The following is a 20,084-nucleotide window of genomic DNA, read 5'->3' on the forward strand; positions in this document are numbered from 1 at the left end:
GTTGGAAGCTCGCATTGACATGTTCTGAGTTGAGATTCATGAGATGTTTAACGCTGTTGCATTCTGAGCTTATTACGTAGTTATTTGCGATTGATTTTTGTAATGAGAAAAACAATAGCAATTCAAGATTCTATGGATACTGTTCTATTAAAAAGAGAAAATATGTATTGTCGAAAAACGTAGCTTTGCACCGTTTCACTTTCCATCCGTTACAAAAATCAATTACTTGAGACGCCTAATTGAAAGTTTTGTGCTGTTCAAAAGACTTATATAATACCGATACTCGATGATACTTTCGAGGCATATTTCTAGTCGAATTAAAAGTATGTGATTTATATTTACTGTAATACGAGAACATTAGTTATTACGTACATACATGAGAATTTTAAACTGACCACTGACTAGTAATATTTGACATCATTATGTACTTACTGTTGAATTTCGAATTTAGAGCAATATAATATGTATACCATTTAAAAAAAAAAAAATTTACTAGTAAAAGAGTAGATGAAAATAAACACATTATAAGTAATATATATAACGCATAAATACACGTACTTAATAAATATATTGATTGATTAGTAAAACCCACACAGTGTATTGTATTATTCATTATCTGCCGAGTATATAATATATACATGTTGTTTCGTAATTATAAAGGTCATATGATCATAAAATAAAAATAATTGGGATATAAGTACCAAAATGATATTGATAAAGCAAAGTGAACGCTCGAATGTTGTAATTTATATGTATCATTGCAGATCTAAAAAAAGTAACCTCAGATATGCAAACGCATAAGAATGCTAGTTTAAGAACGGGACCGGCGCCTTTCAAAGCTCCTGTAGTAAGTAATAGCTCGCCCGGCAAGACCTCGCTCCCGGCTAATGCACCGATCGACAAGCCACCGGTCTTTACTCGCGATGGCAAGAAGTGGATTGTGGTACGTTCCACTGTCACATAATTTTCTTTTTCTTTTTTTGTTACTTACGTGTTGTAATGATGATAATTTGTTTTTCAAATCAGGAAAACCACAAGGGTAATCAAAATTTAGTGATCGACAACACTGAGATGAACAACGTCGTGTACATATTCCGCTGCCAGGACAGCGCCATAACAGTCAAAGGCAAAATTAACTCCGTTGTTATGGACTCCTGTCGCAAATCCGCTATCGTCGTTGACTCTGTAGTAGCTAGTATCGAGTTTGTGAATTGTCAAAGTGTTCAGATGCAGGTAAGTTTCAACAAATGTATATCAATTGGCAGATTCTTTTTTGTCCCAAAGATCAAAATTTATTACAAAATACATGGGTAAAAGATAAAATTTAACAAAGTGTAAAAATACGAGTAAACGTCACAAAATACGTATGATTAAGAGCTCGAAAAATCATACTTGCTGTTCCGGTCTACTTGGCTCATGAACGTGCTCGTTCAAATTACGATTCTCGTTGACGATTTTCAGCAACGTGGTGTACTCCTCTTTGGTCAATTCTTCCGGGATTTGGAAAATTTTTAGGTCGCTCGATGTGCTTTTGTCAGTGTCCGATTCACACTTTGGCATGTCTGACACTGACGTGCTTGACTCGACCATCATAGGTTTAACCAGTACCTCGGACTCTTTGCAGTCAACTCTAGACAGCGTCATCGGCACACTATTTTTCATGTGAGAGGGCGCGATGCTGGAATCAAGACTCGATGAGTCCGATATCGATGCTGAGCTGTTTTCCTTGAACAAAACCGACTCGAGATTAGATGGCTTTTGTTTGTCACTTGCGACACTTTGAATTTTCAGCTCTCTATTTTTCAAGTACTCCAAAAAATGTTCTGGATTGACAATTTTTGAAATCGTTTGATCATCTTCAGCCATTATATTAACATACACCACGGGCTTCGTGGTATTTTGCGCAGATTCGGAGACATCCGTCTTTTCTTTTTTCCCATTCAAATTGTCATCGACAGCTTCGTTTTTGACACTTTTTCCTTCACCATCCGCTACACTGACATCAGTATTTTGAAAAGAATCTTCCATTTCTTCGATAAATTCGTAAACGTCGTCTTTTTTAGTTTCATCGTCGAGAGACCCTGAACTTCCTGGTCGAGAGTTCGTGTCACTTTTCTTTACAATATCCAGTCGACTTTTCGATACCGGGATGGAAGATTTCGACGATCTGGTTGATACACTAAAAGATTCAGACGAGGTTTGCGTTTTCAGACTATTTGCGCGATACCGATCGTCGATCAACGAATCCTCCTGCTGTACAAGTAAATCGTGAAATTTCAAGGACAAGTGGCTGGACGTTGTCGACGATCCTGAGAAATTGTCTTCAATCAACCTGAATATTTCACTCTTATCATCACCTTTGCAGTCCCGGGTAGTGCACGACTTTGGAGTGGCCTTAGAAGTCAACGGTTCACAGTAATTTTTGTTTTCCGATTCACTACTCTTGGCACTAAGGAAACCTTCACGTGGAGTAACGAAGGATTTCGATCTCTTGTGCATCGTGGCTGAGCCGGTTTTTTCGACTGGCATCAGAGTTGTGTTGCTCTTTGCCTTGATTTGCTTGTCGTAGTTCGTCTCGAGATTACTTTTTAACTGTCGAGGGGATGGTACCGAGCTATCGGTTCTACGAATTGATGACAAGTTTGTTTTGGTATCTCCGAATTCGGCTGGAAAATGCAAGACACCCGGCATTTTGTGCAAGGAGTTGGTATCACCAAACGTTGAAACATTTTGTTTAAATTTTTCTTGATTTGATCTCTCTTGCGCCCGTAGATCTACGTTGTTGAAAAAATCTCCAGCATCTACATTTCTATTCTCCACTGCAGTATGCGAATTGATGGAGTCACGAGTAGCTTGTTTCTTATGATTGTCGTTATTAATATCAGGCACTATGAGACTTTTGCTCAAATTGTCTCCTTGCACGTTTATTTCTCGTAATTTTTCATCATCTTTACTCATAGTCTGCGATTCTTTAAAATTATTGGATGAGAGATTTTGCAAGTCCTTGTTATTGGTATCTTTTTTCGCGACACTTTTTGATCTCAACTGATTCAGGTAGTCGCACTCGTTGTTCTTGAATTTAATCTGTTCGAAAAAATTGTGGTAATTCATGAAATTGTTCAAAGACTCAACCATCGCGAATTCCTTTTCCGACTGAGTATCGAAGGAATTTTTTTCATTTTTTTCATACTTCCTTTCGGTCTCGACCAGTTGATCGATCATCCAATTGACGCTAGTGTCGCTGGACGTTTCTGTCAAACTTTTGGAACTGGCATCGCTCTTTAGAGCTGTACAGCTCGAGTTTTGCTCTTTGGCAACCTCCGTTTCATCAAATGCAAAATTCAAAGTGTCCTTTACATCATCGCGAGATTTTGTACTTTTGGTGTCACATTCACGAGTGTTGCTGTCGATTTTCGATGTCTCCACTTCCGCGAAAGGATCAGTATGATAATAAAACGACTCCTGTTTCTTGGCCGCGTGAATTTTGCTTTTCACACCCGAGGATCCATTTTCGCTGGTTTCTTCTGTTATCATATCGAGCAATTTAGGTCGAAAACGCGATTCCGTACTCGGCGAGTCAAAAAATTTCCCAGTTACCCTTTGTCTGCTTGAATCTTCGCCACCAGTCTCCTTACCGCTTTTATTTGTTTCAGCTCTCAACAACATCTCCTTGAACTTGAGCGCCTCCTCCAAAAGCACCGACGTCGATTTTTCATCCGAATCACTTTCGCATTTCGTTGGCACGGGATGAACGACCAAGCCCTTGTCGCCTTTATCAAAATCATGCGCTTCGTCGCAAACACTTCCACTACTGTTCGCTTCTTCCTTGTAGCCGCGCAACTCCTTGGCCAACGTGAAAACACTCGATTTTTCAATTTTCCTCTTTGCTCGTGCCTTCTTCTCCTGACCCGTGCTCAAAGCGCATCCCAAACGACAAAAGTCACTTTCCTTGTCCTCGTCAAAGGACGCTCCGTTCGTTGCTTCCGGAGGCTCCTGTGCGCTCAAGTCGCTCTTCCAACTGAGCGATGTCTCGTAGTCACAACCACTCCACGTGCCCACCGGATCGTCGTTTCCCATGTGGTCGGGAGCCAAATGGCCCTTGTTTCTCGTCTTACTGAAGCTCCGGTTGATGTTCAGCTCAGCAGCTCGGGACTCTTTTAAATTGTAGTTGCGAAGGGTCAAGTGAAGATTCTCCAATCTCTCCTTCACTTGATACAGAGTCTCGTGGGTGTCGGTTTTTATCTTCGAGTCGCTGGTCGAGGAGCTCAAAACTTGCCCGCCGAACTTTGTCGGAGACGTGTTCACGTACGTGGCGCTGTTCACGGCGTTCAAATCGACTTTGCGCCATTTCGCGCTCTGCTCCGAAGAAACAGATCCTCCTTGAGCACCCGCCTCGGCAGTTTCCTGCAAATCACGAAGCTGAGTTACACCCGATGAGTGTCGCTCGAATGCACCAACAATACCTTGCTGCCGGTAGTATTATCCAAACAGCTCTCCAAGGACTCCTTTTCCTCATCGTCGATACCTGTTAATGCCCTGAAACAAACTATGTGTAACCACCTCTCTGCAAGTGATAAAAAAAAAAAAAAAAAATACACCGGTGCACTAACAATTTTTCTTTGCTCTCGCGCGACTCCTCGTCGATACCGATCGAGTCGCGGTCGTTCATCGAAACTCGCGGATAAATGTTGCACAGCACTCCTCTCTTCGGCTTTTTACTTCGCCCGCTGTGAAGCGACAACATTAACGACGATCGTTACAAGGGAGAAAAAAGAGCATACCCGGTGAGAAAATACTTGGTCCACGAGTTGTTTTCCTGTAAACCGGTCTTGGGACTCTTTTTCGGGTAGCAGGTGAGCGGCCAGGCGCCATACTGCGCCCTGTACGTCAGAACGTTGACCTTGAGCTCGAGATCCTGGACGCGGACGCCGACTCGTTTCAGGTGTTCCCTGTTCCTCCTGACGTCCCTCAGCCATCGGACTATCCAGTAGATCAGCTGAACGATGGCCGCGCACACCAGACAAGCTGCTATGACCTTTTGCGGGGAATCGTCATTGTGTCAATTTTAGATTGTGTTGTGGTTGTATCGATTAGGTTCTAACCCTCCAGAGTGTGGTCTCGTTGGCCAAGGAATCGGCGACCTCGGTCACGATCTCGGACCAGACGTAGCTCGTCAACGCCAAGGGACAGTCCAGCCAGTCATACTCGCAGGCCGCGAAAAACGGCTCCCAATTGCCACCTATGCTGATTTCGCGTAGTTATATTGGCTTGGCCCCGCTGATGCTTTAGTGGAACTTGTAAGGGGAGGTCGAAAGTGTGACCTACCGAGTTGAAAGCGCATTTTTCCTAGCTTCGATCTTGCAAGGCATCACGACGATGTCATCATCACCTCGACGAAGCTCTTTGACCCGACGGCAACAATAACGCGACTCTGTTTGACATTTTTTTAACGTGTCTTGTGTAGGGTGTGGGGACGCGTTGCTGTGTTCACGTGTTTAACTTCTTTGTTTTCGACGCCAGAAACTTCAGGGTATTCCAAAAAATGGCTTTGATTTACGCTGATTGCAGGTGTTTGGGAAAATCCCGACGATTTCCATCGACAAGACTGACGGCTGTCAAATGTACCTTAACAAGGAGTCGCTGGATGTTGAACTGATCACGAGCAAGTCCAGTGAAATGAATGTCCTGCTGCCCGACAAAACTGGAGAAGATTATGTAAGATAGTGCTTTTTTTTGTTTGGATTTTTAAGTGTGGCATTTTAATGTTCCAAAAAAGAGTAGTTAAATTTAATATACCTTTTATCGTTTAAAGTGTAAAGCTTACCTGTGGTGAATTGCAAAAGAGTTGAAAAAATTTAGCAAAGCAAGTTGATTGTATGGGTGATTGTTATTTTTCAGGTGGAGCTTCCAGTACCGGAACAGTTTAAAACGCGCATCAATGAGAAGGGACTGAAGCTCAGTACAACTGCTGTGGAGTCGAAATAATTTTTTAGTCTAAAAAAAAAATACTCGATTCATATACTTATGCTATCATTTACTAAAGATAATTTATCTGACGATCAGTAACTTATTATTTTCTTGCATACCTTACATTATACCATACACACATATATATATATATATATGTATATGTATACTTTATTTACTACTATCAACTAACTCCCATTTTGACCTACCGATCGTGCTTTTACACGGTTGCGTTTTTTATGTCAGTCCTTTGTACGATTTTCAAGTAACGTTTCATGTAACTTTTTTTTTTTTTTTTGACGTTTTTGGAGAAAAATCGTGGTGGTTTTTGATTTTTCACGTCGAACGAATTTTTAAATAAGATTAGAAAAATTGACAAAAAAATTTATACCAAGTGAAAACCCTCTTATTAACAAGAAACTTGAGATGATGAGTATTGAGATTGAAGGTAATGACGAAAACGCATTAGGCTTCCGATAATGAGAAAGAACCGTTGAAATCCGGACGAGAGTTTTGCCTGTAATCTTTTATACCTTTACAATTTTGTAATATGCTAATCCTGAGCACGACTTCTGGCGGTAGGAATTGAAAGTTCGTATATTTATGCCTAGGAATTTCTCCAACTGCAACTACATAGACTTAAAAAAAGTAATAAAATAAAGGAACGACGAATAATGCATTCTTCAAAATCACAAAAAATAAAAAAATAAATAAAAACGTGATAAGTGTATCGGACGCTTCTGAATTCCAATGGTGCAAAGTGATGATTTTTCCGATGTATACTTGTGCTAATTTTACCTATAGATTACCTCTTATTTATAAGCTCTAGCGTTGAACAAGTTGCCTAAAAAACACTATTTACAAGTGAAAAAAAAAAAAAAAAAAGAGGGAGAAATGAAAAAAGTAATAGTAAAAACTACACGAGATGCGTGTACTTTTCAAACAGTAGCAATATCAGATCAATTCGAGAATTCCGTGAAAGGAAGCTACGGAGATGAAAATATTTGCGCCTCAAAAAATTCTCAGCACGTGTAAGGCTGACTAGCGGCAATAACGTTCCGAATTGTTAACCCCCTTGCAAACCTACTTTATTTACTCGGTAACTTTTTAGTAAGTCAAATCAACTAAAATGTAAAAGCCTAAAACTTCTTTTAATTATTTTCAGCAACGTTTTTGTCTATTGTCTTGGTCTCTAAATAAAAAATCATTGAGCCAAAATATTTGTCTGGGTGTTTCTTATTATTATTATTATTATTATTATTATTATTATTATTATCACCACACATTCACAAAATAAATTATCAACCATACACACATATATATATTTTTTAAATAAATTATTTTTATTTTTCACTTAATATTCAATTTTTTATGTATAATTTTTCATAATTGTATGATATTTAATATATTTATGTACTTATCGTTATAGCAATAAAAAAAAAAAAAACAAGGAAATTAAATTTTTTTTTTCGACTAGGAAATTCAAAACATTGTATTCTAATGTTGTCTGTATAAATCGAAGCGCAATTCTTTGTAAAATAAATGAGTTCGCACTTTACTTGGTCGACATTCGTTTTTTTTCTTTGATCAACAAAATTTGAACTGCGAGTTAATTATTTTTCCATACCACACTGGCTATTCATCGAGGACATATTTATTGATAATGACGATAATACTGTTTTATTTAATTATTGATATTCGGATAGCGACACAGCGGCATAATGAGGATTAAGAAAAAATCAATTCGTGCTTATTATCGTAGGCGCGCTTAATCTACTATATATAAAGCTATTTTTAAAACACTTTCTTTGATGTTTTTGTATGATAATTTTTTTTTTTTTTTTTTTTTATACATATTTCTGTAGCGTTTAAGGATTCCGTTAGATACAACTTGTGCGATTAATTTTTTTTTTTTTTCACAATAAATAATAGTTTAACAATTTTTTTTTGAACTACTGAATTTCATTTTTTGTAAGTACGTATGTTTCCAGAATCCTCAAACTCACAATATAAACCAGCTATTTTTATTTTGCGTTAGAAAAATTACCATTCCAAACGATACACGTACGAGTAACGAACAATACTGAAAACCCATCACTATACGAATGTTTAAATATACATTCGTTATGAAAGTGTGATATCTGCAACACAGGAGTTGAAAATTAATTTATATTCATCGAAACGACTGGTAAACGTACCTTTTCGGAAAATCGGTCGGTGACGTTTAAAAAACCTTCCGCTCAATAATTATTGTACATAATATAAATGAATGTGGGTCTCTCGATTTGATTTATAGAATTGCTCGGTGTAATTTTTGTCCCAAGTGCTCATCGAATCGAAGACATTTATATTTCTTTTCGCCGAAGAAAAAAATATGACGACAATTCCATCGTGGGCAGATACACATTGACCCACGATCTACGGGTGATCGGAGCTGCTGAAATAGCTGGTCTGCATCATGAAGAGCTTGTCGATGGGGTTGTGCACCGCGGCGTGAAGACCCTGGCTGAGCGACTGGAGGTCGGGCCCACCCTGGGGCCCGACCCCCGAGTGGTGGGAGTGCGAGCTCGTGGCTCCGTCGATGGGGCCGCTCTCGCTCTCGCCGAGGTCGAAGCCCGCCTCCGTGCCGTCGATCGATATGTCGCTGCTGCAGAAGCTCTCCCCCGAGTGACCCGGGTACGCATCTGCAAGCCGAAAATGTACATGTGATGAGCCGATTTTTTTTTTTTTTTTTTTGTGATCACGATTTGAATTTAAGTAGATATATATCTGCTGGTGGTGAAAAAAACATTTTTCGGACTGATGGTTGATAAGGAAGAGTACTGATGTATCGCACAAGGGGATGCAACGCCAGGGGGTGTTCAGGGTAAAATGTAGTGGCTTATATAGGAGGTTTCTTACATGTCTCAATAACTGAGTCTTGTTAATCACGTTCGTTCTGTTTGATGTTAGAATTCGACGTTCGCACATTGCCACGAGTTATTAGATTGTTAGACAGGACTGTAACGTTTATTGTTTAAGCAAAATTAAAAAAAAAAAAAATATGTACTGAACTCGAACATTAATTTTAATCTATGATTGCAGCCGTACGTATTAACGTATTATTGTACGTATTAAAATAATTGATGCAACTACATCAAGTTTGATCATTAAAATTGCACTAATTTGACACAGAGCATAAAAAAAATGTATAAAATATAGGTACACGTACATACGGTCTAAAAAAATTATAATCAGCCGTTAAATTTTATTTAAAAAAGTTGTAATAAAGAAACAAAATTTTTGTCCAACGAGAAAGCTTATGGGTCATTTTATTCTACTATTGTGAAATTTTTCAAACTAATTTTACAAAAATTGAAAAAAGTCTTTATCATATTATTTCGAGCTCAGGTCGATCAAATATATGATAAATAAAAACGTGCTTCGTTTCAAAAGAGATTCGAAATTAAATTAGTCGAGTTAAAAAAAAACACCGGAAAATTACATGCGATCACAAAGCTCACTCTTGTCATTTGCGAATTTTCATTAAAATTAAACTATTTGCTTGTTACCTTTGATCCAAATAGTAATTTTGGATTGAGCAAGTACAAATTAAAAGCTCAAATATTTTAGTAATTTTTTTTTTTTTAATTTAGTTTCGTGTGGAGTGAATCGACAGAAGTGGAATTATTTCGCCAGTTCGCCTTTTTCATCAATATTTGCAGAAAAATGTTACTTTCACGCATTTTAATCTTCTAAGAGAACTTTTAAGATAAAATATGCAGTGGAAAAATTATCAAAACTTTATTATCACTGTTTTTTTTCAAAATTTTTTATCGGTTTATAAAGATATGTTGCATAAGTATAACATGGTTTGTTAATGTGCAAAAATTTTAAAAAACATTAAAAGAAAAATTAAAAAAACTTTTTTATTAATGATGGTAACATGGTTAAAATATTAAAAAAAAAAAAAAAAAAAAAAAAAAAAATGATACTACCAATACTGCTAAATAATTATAATGTAAAAATAAAATAGATTTAACAATAAACTAAAAAATGTCACGAATAAAGATATCCAACAATAACTTTCAACAACTACAACTTGTTTAATTTAGATGTCAATGTACCTATTATAATAAAAATGAAAAAGACAATCATGCGTTTTAACAATTGAGAAAAAAACTCATTCAACGTACCATCGGGTGAATATGGATTATTCGGATTGAGCGGTTGCGTAGCCGACGGGAAGTTGGACGATTCCCCATCTCGCATGGTCAAAGCATTCATGTAGTGGCCTAAAAATTCCAAAAGATATTACACAATTTGCATTATAAAAAAAAAAAAAAAATTAAAGACACTCACTGTGGTCACTGTGGGGGCTCTCAGGCTTCCTCTCCTCCTTGATGTCCTTGTCGGTGCCAGTGTCCGTTTTCGCCTTGCGCTGGAGCTTTTTCATCTTTGCCCGCTGATTTTGAAACCAGACCTGGACGACTCGCACGCTGAGTCCTGTGTCCTTGGCCAGGGCCTCTCGGACCTTCCGACAAGGTTTGGGCGAGACCTCGAACGAGGCCTTGAACTGGCGCCTCTGGACCGACGTGAGGATCGTGCGTGGTCGCTTGGGGCCGCGCCTACCGTCGCGCGGCCTACTGTCGTCAAGCAGGTCGTCGTCTGAGCAGGTTAAATTTTTGCTTACTCGGGTTGTGAGCGATGGATTTTTTTTTTTTTTTTTTTTTTTTATATGTAAAATTTCGTGTGTTGTTGTTTGAAAACTCAGGGAGTCGTAAATCTAGAAAATCATGCGGTTTTCATCACTTTTTTGGCTTCACAACAAAACATAATAAAATATCAAAAATGGGTTGTTTTTTTTCTATAATTTTTGTATTTGTCATTATGGGAAATGCTTTGTTGAGAGATATTGCAAAAATCATCGTACCACACGTTTTTTCCCGTGATATATATTTTTATCCATGATTTTAATAAGGAAAGTAAATTTTTAAAACAATAGCTTTTATATTAATTGCAAAATTAAATTTTTTATCACTTACTATTCATAAAAACTGACGATTATTATAAATATATAAGCTTTAAAAATTTAAATAGCTTGTAAAATCGGATTTTTTTTACAACTAAATATCTTAAAAAATTGACAGTGATATCAACTTCAGTCGAGAAAAATTGTGCGCATTCGTTTTAAATATAAAAATAAGAGTTTTCATACCTAGTTGGGAAACGAGTTTGATAAAATGTCAAAAAAAGCCAGATATTTATGAGTAGTATGTGAGAATAAAAATAAATTTATAAATAACAACATGGTACTGATGTGTTTTGTGCCCTAGTGGGAAACAATGTAGGAATGGCATAATCATGTGCAGAATATTTATTTAAATAAGTCAAGCCACTATTAACCACGTTGTAAAATCGACTAGCTTATACTTTTATCCTAATGATAACTTTTGTGAGCATCGTCACACGCGTGAAAGTCAGTGTATTCCAATTCTTCAACTTTGTCTGACCAAAGGTTTACTCGCACTACTGCGGACAGTGAAAAGTTTTCTCACGCGATCGGTGTAATGCTTTACAGTTTCAAAATTTATTTTTTCAACAATTAGTAAAATTACTCAACAGAAATACGTCAATTCGGAATATCATGCATATCCATTTATTCATTTCCGCCAACTTGAAACAAATAAAATGCAGAACAACTCTCGACTGTCGTTTGTATTAATTTGATAAAAACTTATGTAACACTGTAAATAGTTGAATTAATAATTGAGCACTTTTATTTTTTGTTGTATAAAGTGCGAATACACGCAAGGCTAATTAATTACGTAAATAAAAACGGTTTTTATTTTTTGCAGTAGTACGAGTAAACGTTTGGTCAGACAAAGTAGAAAATTTTATATTTCATCCTCGTCCAGTACTCTGACCAAATTACTTTAATTCGCTTTGTTTTTAATGATAAAAGATTGATGTTTATTAAAACCACATTCCCATATGAAAAAAAAAAAACTCTATAATACTCAATATGTAGTAATTTTAAGACATTCGCAACGTACTTGGGCATTTAATTTGTAAAAACTTTGCGATTAATTGAAATTTTATTTATAATGGGTTCAACAATTCTTTTAAACAATAAATGTTATAGAGCCGTTAATGCAAAATCGTACCTGATAGCAATCATCGCGCCTAGTCTGCAACTTTTCCGTGCCGAAAGAAGTCATCGTGCTCTAGTGCAGGCATTTTGATCTAAGCCACCGGAATCTTGGCTAGCTGCTACTGTAAACATTTTTTTTTTTTTGTTTTCATAATAATTAAGTAACATAATGTCGAGTGAATGAAATTTTGTGATTTTTTTTTTTTTAAACACGAATTCTCTTATCCTCGAAACGCGGGAGAGATCGAGAAATGTAAATTGTTGCAGACCAGACTAGAGTGATTGCTCGATACCTTAGTCGATTTAACAATCGTTTGTACTACCGATCCCATACTTAGCGATTACCGATAAATCTGTCATTTGTACACCACACTTCTCATGCACGTGTCCACTTGAAAAGTCCTCTTAGCTCAAAAACACCGAGGGGGGAAAAATAAAAAATAAAGGAAGGTACAACGAGACGAGGAGCAATGAGAATAATTTATACCTTGCGGGCTGTTCATGTTGTAAATGTCGTTCTGGAACTCCCGTTTGCAGAGCGGCTGGCCGTGCCTGAGTATGAAGTGGGCGCCCCTGAGGAGCTGCTCGTTGCACACGCAGCAAACGAAGCACTCGACGTGAAAAATGGGGCCCTTGGGCCGGCCGTTGACCATACCCGTCTGCACCCTCATGACCAAGTCGTTGCTGTCGAGTTTTTGCTGACACCTGCCGCACTTTGTCCCATATATCCTCTCGTAGTCCTCGCGACAGTAGAACTTGCAGTCGCGGGTGTAACACGTGTCCGAGAACGGGGTCGCGCACACCGAGCACGCCAAGCAACTCTCGTGGTAGTCGCGCTCGTTCACCCGCAGGAGGAAGCGATCGGCTATGCTGCGGCCGCAGCTCGCGCAGCTCGACGTGCCCCCGACGGCGTTCAACAGACTCGCCTCCTGTTTCACCGTTATCGTTCCCTCTGTGGAGTTTACGGAAATTCTTTTCTCTCTCTCTCTCTCTCTACCGATTCTGTTTTCATGTTTACTAGTGCTACGTTACATTTACCATACACGTGCGCGCGTTTTCATGCTCCCTCTCTCTCTCTCTCGTGCGATATCTATACCAGTGTACACTGTAAATCCAAGAATGTTTAAGTACTCGCTCAAAGTGTGTAGTTGAAATTTTCATTATTTATAAAACACATCGTGGTGGGGTGGATAAGAATTTTAAGGACAGCCAAATCTACGGAGTTCCACTTAACTGGACACTTTTGAATGGGAAAAATCAATGTAGGAAAGCTGTGGAGTGAAAAAACTTGACTGTCACAGATTTAACAGGCTCACAAGTGTAACACAGCCTTCCCATGTCAATCGTCAATGGAAAAAGCAGTTTGGTTTAATATAACAGGTAAAATAGTTCAAATTCCGACTTTTTACAAATTCCGATGACACTCTTTCGACGTATACTTTAACACACTTGGACTTTACAGTGCACTGATGACGCGTAGAATCGTTGGTCCTCATCTCCTACATCGTCGATGTATCGGGGTAAAATGACATTTAAAAAAAAAAAAAAGAAGAAAGAAAAAAGCATGCATCTATATGTATGTCATATCCACTCGTACGAGCAGCGAAAAAGTTGCGAGCTCTCCGTTTTTCCCTGCACCCTTGGGAAGAGCCATGGACAGGAAGAAAATAGACCCAAAAGAGGTCCCAGCACTAGGGCCCGGAAGCAGCGGTGTATATACAACAAAAACACGCACAACAGGTTCACACAAAAAACGAGCATCGAGTGCACGCGTGGCGTATCGTTGACAAGGGAGATGGAAAAACGCAGCGTGAGGACAAGTGGCTTTTGCACCCCCCGGCGCGGAAAGGAAGCCGAAAAAGAAGACGCGCTCTCGAGTGCGGCGGCCATCTGCCCTCTTTGTATATCATGTATATACATATAATCTCCCTTTGCGATAGGCGTGTAAGCGTGCGTGGGTAGCACACAAGGGGTGAAAGAGAGAAGTGCATCGGCGGGTGGTTGGCCCTCGAGAGCTTTTGCCGGACGATACATAACGCAAAATATACACGTATGAGCCCTGGATGTGGCTAATGTGTCGCCGCGAAGAGAAGCAGAGGAGGAGACTCTTCGATGTGCATGCGCGCGGTCGCGGACGAATGGCTTTACGTATGTATACGTGACTGTCCGTTCTGGGCTGATTTAGTTGCGGCTTTGGGGTGTGATTTGTTTTTTTTTTTTTTTTTTTTTTTTTTTTTGCGCTCGCTGATTTTGAATGGATGAAAGAGAGTGAGAAGGGACAACCATAGAATTCTAGTTTCACTCGATGGAAGGATTCAGGGGGGATGAACAATTTCGTGATTTTTAGAATAAAAGAGATGCCAAGTGTCCGGCCACTCGTACAAGGGGAGAGAAAATTTTGTCAAAAATCCTTTTTTCTCGTTATTTGAGCCATGGGATGGAAATAATCCGTTACCCTCGAGAGGAAGAAATTCTTCAAAAACTCAAGAAAGCGAGAGAAAACCTTACGTTTGATTTTGACGATCGAAACCCGTTTTTTTAATGATAAAAAAAGGACTCGTAGGTGTGTATTTCACTCATCGATTCTCCGAGAGCTGCGCAACAAAATTTCCCGCATCCCTTACTTTACCCCCGCGGGTATCAAAGCAATGTCTCGGTTGAGAAAAATCAAATCAAATGCCAAACGCTAAAACGTCACCTCAAAAACAACCTACGCACACGTGTAAAATATACATACAAAACACATTAAAAGAAAAAAAGAAAAAAACAGACACAGAGACTAAATATAGTACAGAGCCCGAGAGCTTACCGCCAATGTTATTGTTGACGGCCTGTGAGAAGGTGATGGAGCGGCCAGCCTGCAAGGCCGGCGCCATTGCCACCTCGGCCGCGGAGCTCAGGGGGTTCGGCACCATGGCCGTGTAGTGCTCGAGCATTTTTGGGCGAGCACCGGAGGCCTCGGCGCCAGCGTCGGGGTTTAAAAAAAAAAAAAAAAAACAAAAAAAAAACAAATACAACAAGAAACTTGTATGAACCGCACGAGCCACAAATGTTTACACCCTTTGGGAAATGTGCGTTATTATGTGCCCCGTCGTTTTCGTCAAGAGCCGGGACTCCTCGGTCGCGCGCTTCGCCTCGGCATCCCGGCGTTGTTTCTTCTTTTGGCCGCTCGGCGTTTGCCTACTGGAAAAACTCGGGAACTCGTGGGCGACTCACGTTTGGCACTTTTCAACTTTGAACGGCACTGTTTCGAGGATTCGGGAGGAAAGGAAAAAAAAACACACACACACACACACACACAGCAAAAATCACATGACGGAGCGGATGGTGTGTCCAGCGTGTCCGTAGCGGAGTGGCACCGAGCGCGGTGCAGGTTCTTCTCTGGTGTTGATCTGTCGCGCGCAGGGGGTGTCCGAGACGAGGGAGGGACGCGGTGATTGGCCGACGCCCGAGGGATAAGGACACGCCTTTGTCGTGGCAATGGCGGTCCCGGGGTGCGCGCGCCCCTCGGGTGTCCCTGTGCGTACGCGCATACGTATTGGCCGAGGTCCTCTCTCGAATCGATACGCCGGGGCTGTCCTCTCGGTGTGCCTATGGACACTGCGCTGTTCCTCTATGGGTTTGTATATTTTTTTTTTTTTCTTATTTATTAATCTTTTTTTTTTTTTTTTTTCAACTTTTGCGAGAGAAAAAAGGCTAGGAAGTGCGATTGGCTGTACATGTGCAAAGAGATTGCGCAATTTTCGTGTGTACCTTGCTATACTTGGTATCGATTCTGGTTTTTTTGTCCCAAATTGCTTATGTTTTTTTGTTTTTTCACAGAAAAGCAGACAAATAGTGTACAATTAATTGGATATTGGAAATATTGTGCCACCAGGATTTATTTTTTCTCGTTATAGAATCGGTACGGCGTGTATCTATGCGATTGAGATATAATTATAGTATATTACGCACCTAGTGAGCGAGGGTGGATAACGTGAAATTTAGGGCATTTGTTAACCTCCGAACGTGGTGCGTATACTATTTTTCTGCATACCCTCGTCGAAAGAGCTGATTATCTGTTTTGGAGCAGGGCAGATATGAAGCACTTTCGGTGGGGGTATACAGAAAATGTTGTTTTATTTCAATAAGTTTTTTTTTTTTTTTTTCAATAGCGACTAAGTCTCATAATTTTTTTAATTTTTTTCGCTTGTTTCTTAGAAACATCGTTTAGTTATAAGTAGATAAATCAATGAAGAAAACTATGCGCTTACTCGGAAAAAAATGTTTAACACATCACTTTTTTTCATGTAAAACAGTTAAAAAAATTTTTGATGGATTTTCGTTGTATCTTTCAAGATATAAATGTTTAATACATAATTTTGTTTGTTAATACGTCTATTATTTCTGAGTGTTGTGCATAATTATCTTACGAGTGGAAGTTTGCAGTCAAAGTCAAAAAATCCTGTGTTTGTTTCAAAAACGAATGAAAGATACACTTTGTGTTTTGTCGTACGTATACGGATCTTTTAGTCAATGAAATACACAACGCAGCATTTTTTATAAAATATTAAACAGGTGGGCCTTGTGTACTAAAATGATTCGTACTCACTATACCACTCGGAATGAAAACATTTATCTGTACAGAGTACGAGGTAGAGTATTTGAAATTTATTTTTTTTTTTTCTATTTAAAATACATATGTATCTTTTGCTTATTTGCATAATTAAATGGAAGCATTAAAACTCAAATAACAAGTAAAAAAAGAGTCATTAAAAAAATATATTTCGTATGTATCAAAAACTTCCTACGTGAAAATACGAAGATCTTTCATGCTGCTTCCCAATAATAAGCTTTATAAATGTAATTCAAGAGAAGCCTTCACTAAATAATTATAATAAACTATACAGTCAACGTCAGTAGTCCAACGTTTTACTTTGAACTTTTTTTTGTTAAAAGTAGAATTGCTCTTTTATTTTTGAATAATATTTCATAGTTTAAAATTGTTCTTACATTTAAAAAAGAAAAAGTTATTTGTAGTTAAAACTTTGCAAGACCAAGAAAAGTTGACATTTTTTACCACGTGAAAGCCTCTGTATTACAAGTTATGTTTTGGTCTTTAAAAGTCAATTGAAAAATAATTGGTTTTTATTTCTATTCAGCTATATGTGTGAAAATTTTGTGCAGTAAATTATTTTAGCTCATTGGAATTTAAATTCACCCTTATGTATGAAAAAAAATTTTTTATTAATTTTATTACTATCTTGTTATCTTCAAAAAAACATGCATTCAGAAGACACTTGTGATGCTCAAATTTGGACGAAAAATCAGCAAATGCAATAAAATTTAACATATTTAACAATATTTGAGTTCGCGCTACTATCGTGAAAATTAATGTTTCAGTTAAAATAAAATAAAAAAATAGCAGGACACATGTCATTTGGTGTATATTTTATTATTTCTCATCTTTTCGACTGCACAATCATTTACTTTGGGGGGACGGTATTCCTTTAGATATTTATAACAATTGAGAAATTGATGATGAAAAGAGGAAAAAAATTCGATTTATTACATTCACAGGCTCATGTTGATTGCACTTGTGCTCGAAATTAAAAATGTTGTTCAATAACCTTATCATAACTATTTAAAAAAATAAAAAATAAAATAATTGAATTCGTGTTTTATTTATTAACTATAAATTGTTATTTCAATTTACAATTTGTATGATACATTAAATTAGTGTTATTAATATTGTTTCACATGTTGTACACATAGTACATTTATATCGGACAGTAAATGAAATTTTAATTACGTTTCAATAAAATTTGTACAGTGATAGGGAAAAAACATCTCAATTACAATTTCACCCATCACTGATTCCCCGTCCATATATACCAATATATACCGCCAGTATAGATACTGTATAGGTATATTTATATAAGACCCTCAATCGATATCATCTCACGTGATAAGATACAAACTATACCTGCGTAATTATTTTCACAAATAGCAATTAATTTGTATTATCGCTACTTGGTTACTTAATTTTATACAATAATAGACTTGGGCATGTACATATTTCAAATACTTTGTACGATAATTTTTCCTAAAAAAAACCATGTATTATGAATGCTGGAAAAGATTTTTTCATTACTACTTTAAAGCATTTGAAAAAAGTGTTAATGTATTTTTACTCGCACGGTTTATAATCAGGCTTATCTTCTAAAAAGTCGTTGCACTTTTTTTGTTGGAAAAACTGCTGATCACGTAGTAATGTAAAAATTAAAAAAAATAAAAAAAATTAATGCACAATATTTTTGAAACAGAAATTACATCTGGTATAGGATTAAAGGAACTATAAAATAATTATGACGAATTACGTACGGCACAACATCTGGTTAAAAAATGTAATTATACAACACCAAGGGTATGAATGTGTGTGAACAATGCAACGTAATGAGATTGCCAAAAAAAAAAAAAAAATGGAATTGTGACTTAAAATCACAGGACCTTGGTTATATTACATAATTATCATACCCAACCACCCGATGTAGGTGTATATAAATATATACTCACGAGGGATGAAAACACATGCAAATGATGAACGAATAAAAACAAAAAGGTAATATCACGGGCAAACGATATATACACGTTCAAAAGACGCGTCGATCGGTCCACGTCTCGTGTAAACGAAAGAATGAGAGACAAAGAGAAAAGATAAAAGGAGACGGAAAACGATCCTTAGCTCCGCGCCGCTGCCAATATACCAACCCCTTGCGGGTCAAACGTCCAGGACGCACGTGTTTCTCCGTCAAGCCCCACCCGACTAAATGCTTTGCATTGCTTATACCAAAAGTCTCTCCCTTACATACATCCGTGTGCTCTCGCAACGTGACGCCGCGCTCAGCTACACCCCCCTGGCGCCCCATACATACATAAGTATATACCTATACACTGTCGGAGAAAAAGAGAACTCGGCATACCAGAGTTTAATGCCCAACTAGCCGTATATCGTCGGGGGATGTGGCACTCGCGCGCGCGTGTGCGTGTAACATACACGTAAGCGAACGCGCGCCGACTTTTATTTGTCAAACAGCCGTCGCCCGCCCGTACCTCGTACGTAGGGAAAAAAAAGGGGGGAGGGAGGGTGTCGCTGAAAAGAGAGACAACTCGAGGTGTACAATGTATGTATATACATGTACGGGGTGTTGCGTACCACCTTATACACTGCAGCTCGACTTTTACCGCTGATGTCAAAAGTATCCTCGCGCGAGCCCGAATTTCACGCTCCCAAAGCCGGGGGATAGGGGGGCAGGGGGTGAAAGACATGTATACGTATACGACGCATAGCGTATTGCTTCGTAAGGTGGACGTCGAAACGGTCTGTAATTGATTTGCGAGACAAACGAGCCTTACCCGGCTGGGGTAATGCGATACGCGTAGGGGCGCGGGGTGTTTCTCGCCTCCACCCCCCCTGTGATGCACATAAAACCCCGTGTGGTTGCGTTTCGCTCATCTCTCTCTCTCTTGTTCCGATCAGTGACATTGACTCTCTCTCTTTGGGTTTTCCGGGCTTTTGCTCTTTTTTTTTTTTTTTTTTTTTTTTTTTTTTCGGATTTCGACGGGGTTTGTTGGGCAGGGGTGAGGTTTCTTGTTTTGGTTCGAGAAACGAGCCGAATTGATTTGATGGAGCTTGACGGGACACGGCTATTGTCGCTCCGTGTACGTGTCATTGTATAATATACAATTATACGGGGCACAAGTACTTCACGGTCAATTCGTGCGCTGTATACAGGTATACCGATGTGTTACGCTTTGCCGAGGGGTAAGTGTAGCACTTGACGAGGTCTACTATCCGTCCCTGTCTTGCATGCGCTGTTAGCGGGTTTTGCGTCGTAATCTGTTAACTGACGAGGATATTCGAGGAATTAAAAAAAATATTTTTTTTATTTTATTATTTTTTCGAGCAACGGGATGGTGAACAATGAACAGTTTCCGTAATAGG

The 20,084-nt window shown here is 38.5% G+C and overlaps 2 protein-coding genes across 2 annotated transcripts in view; one reads left to right on the top strand and one right to left on the bottom strand.

Moving 5' to 3' along the window:
* capt (adenylyl cyclase-associated protein 1) overlaps positions 1–7,187 on the top strand; it is a 20,175-nt gene extending 12,988 nt beyond the window's left edge. The window contains exons 6-9 of the mRNA XM_014359086.2: positions 765–943; positions 1,027–1,233; positions 5,569–5,715; positions 5,899–7,187. Coding sequence (XP_014214572.2) covers positions 765–943; positions 1,027–1,233; positions 5,569–5,715; positions 5,899–5,985 — 620 coding nt within the window. The 3' untranslated portion in view covers positions 5,986–7,187. The remainder of the gene's footprint in view (positions 1–764; positions 944–1,026; positions 1,234–5,568; positions 5,716–5,898) is intronic.
* Positions 5,899–15,036, bottom strand: Lmx1a (LIM homeobox transcription factor 1 alpha). Its single transcript, XM_089590894.1, has 6 exons — positions 14,910–15,036; positions 12,588–13,052; positions 10,309–10,614; positions 10,137–10,241; positions 8,166–8,657; positions 5,899–5,968 (listed from the first exon to the last, which is right to left on the bottom strand). Exons 1-5 carry the CDS (start codon positions 15,034–15,036, stop codon positions 8,386–8,388), a joined length of 1,275 nt encoding a protein of 424 aa, XP_089447020.1. The 3' UTR covers positions 5,899–5,968; positions 8,166–8,385.
* Positions 15,037–20,084: the final 5,048 nt, after the last annotated feature.

This window comes from Copidosoma floridanum, unplaced genomic scaffold (assembly GCF_036245765.1).
Source record: "Copidosoma floridanum isolate Cflo_tuat_1 unplaced genomic scaffold, Cflo_Japanese_pri ptg000013l, whole genome shotgun sequence".
In the NCBI taxonomy this organism is placed as follows: Eukaryota; Metazoa; Arthropoda; class Insecta; order Hymenoptera; family Encyrtidae; genus Copidosoma; species Copidosoma floridanum.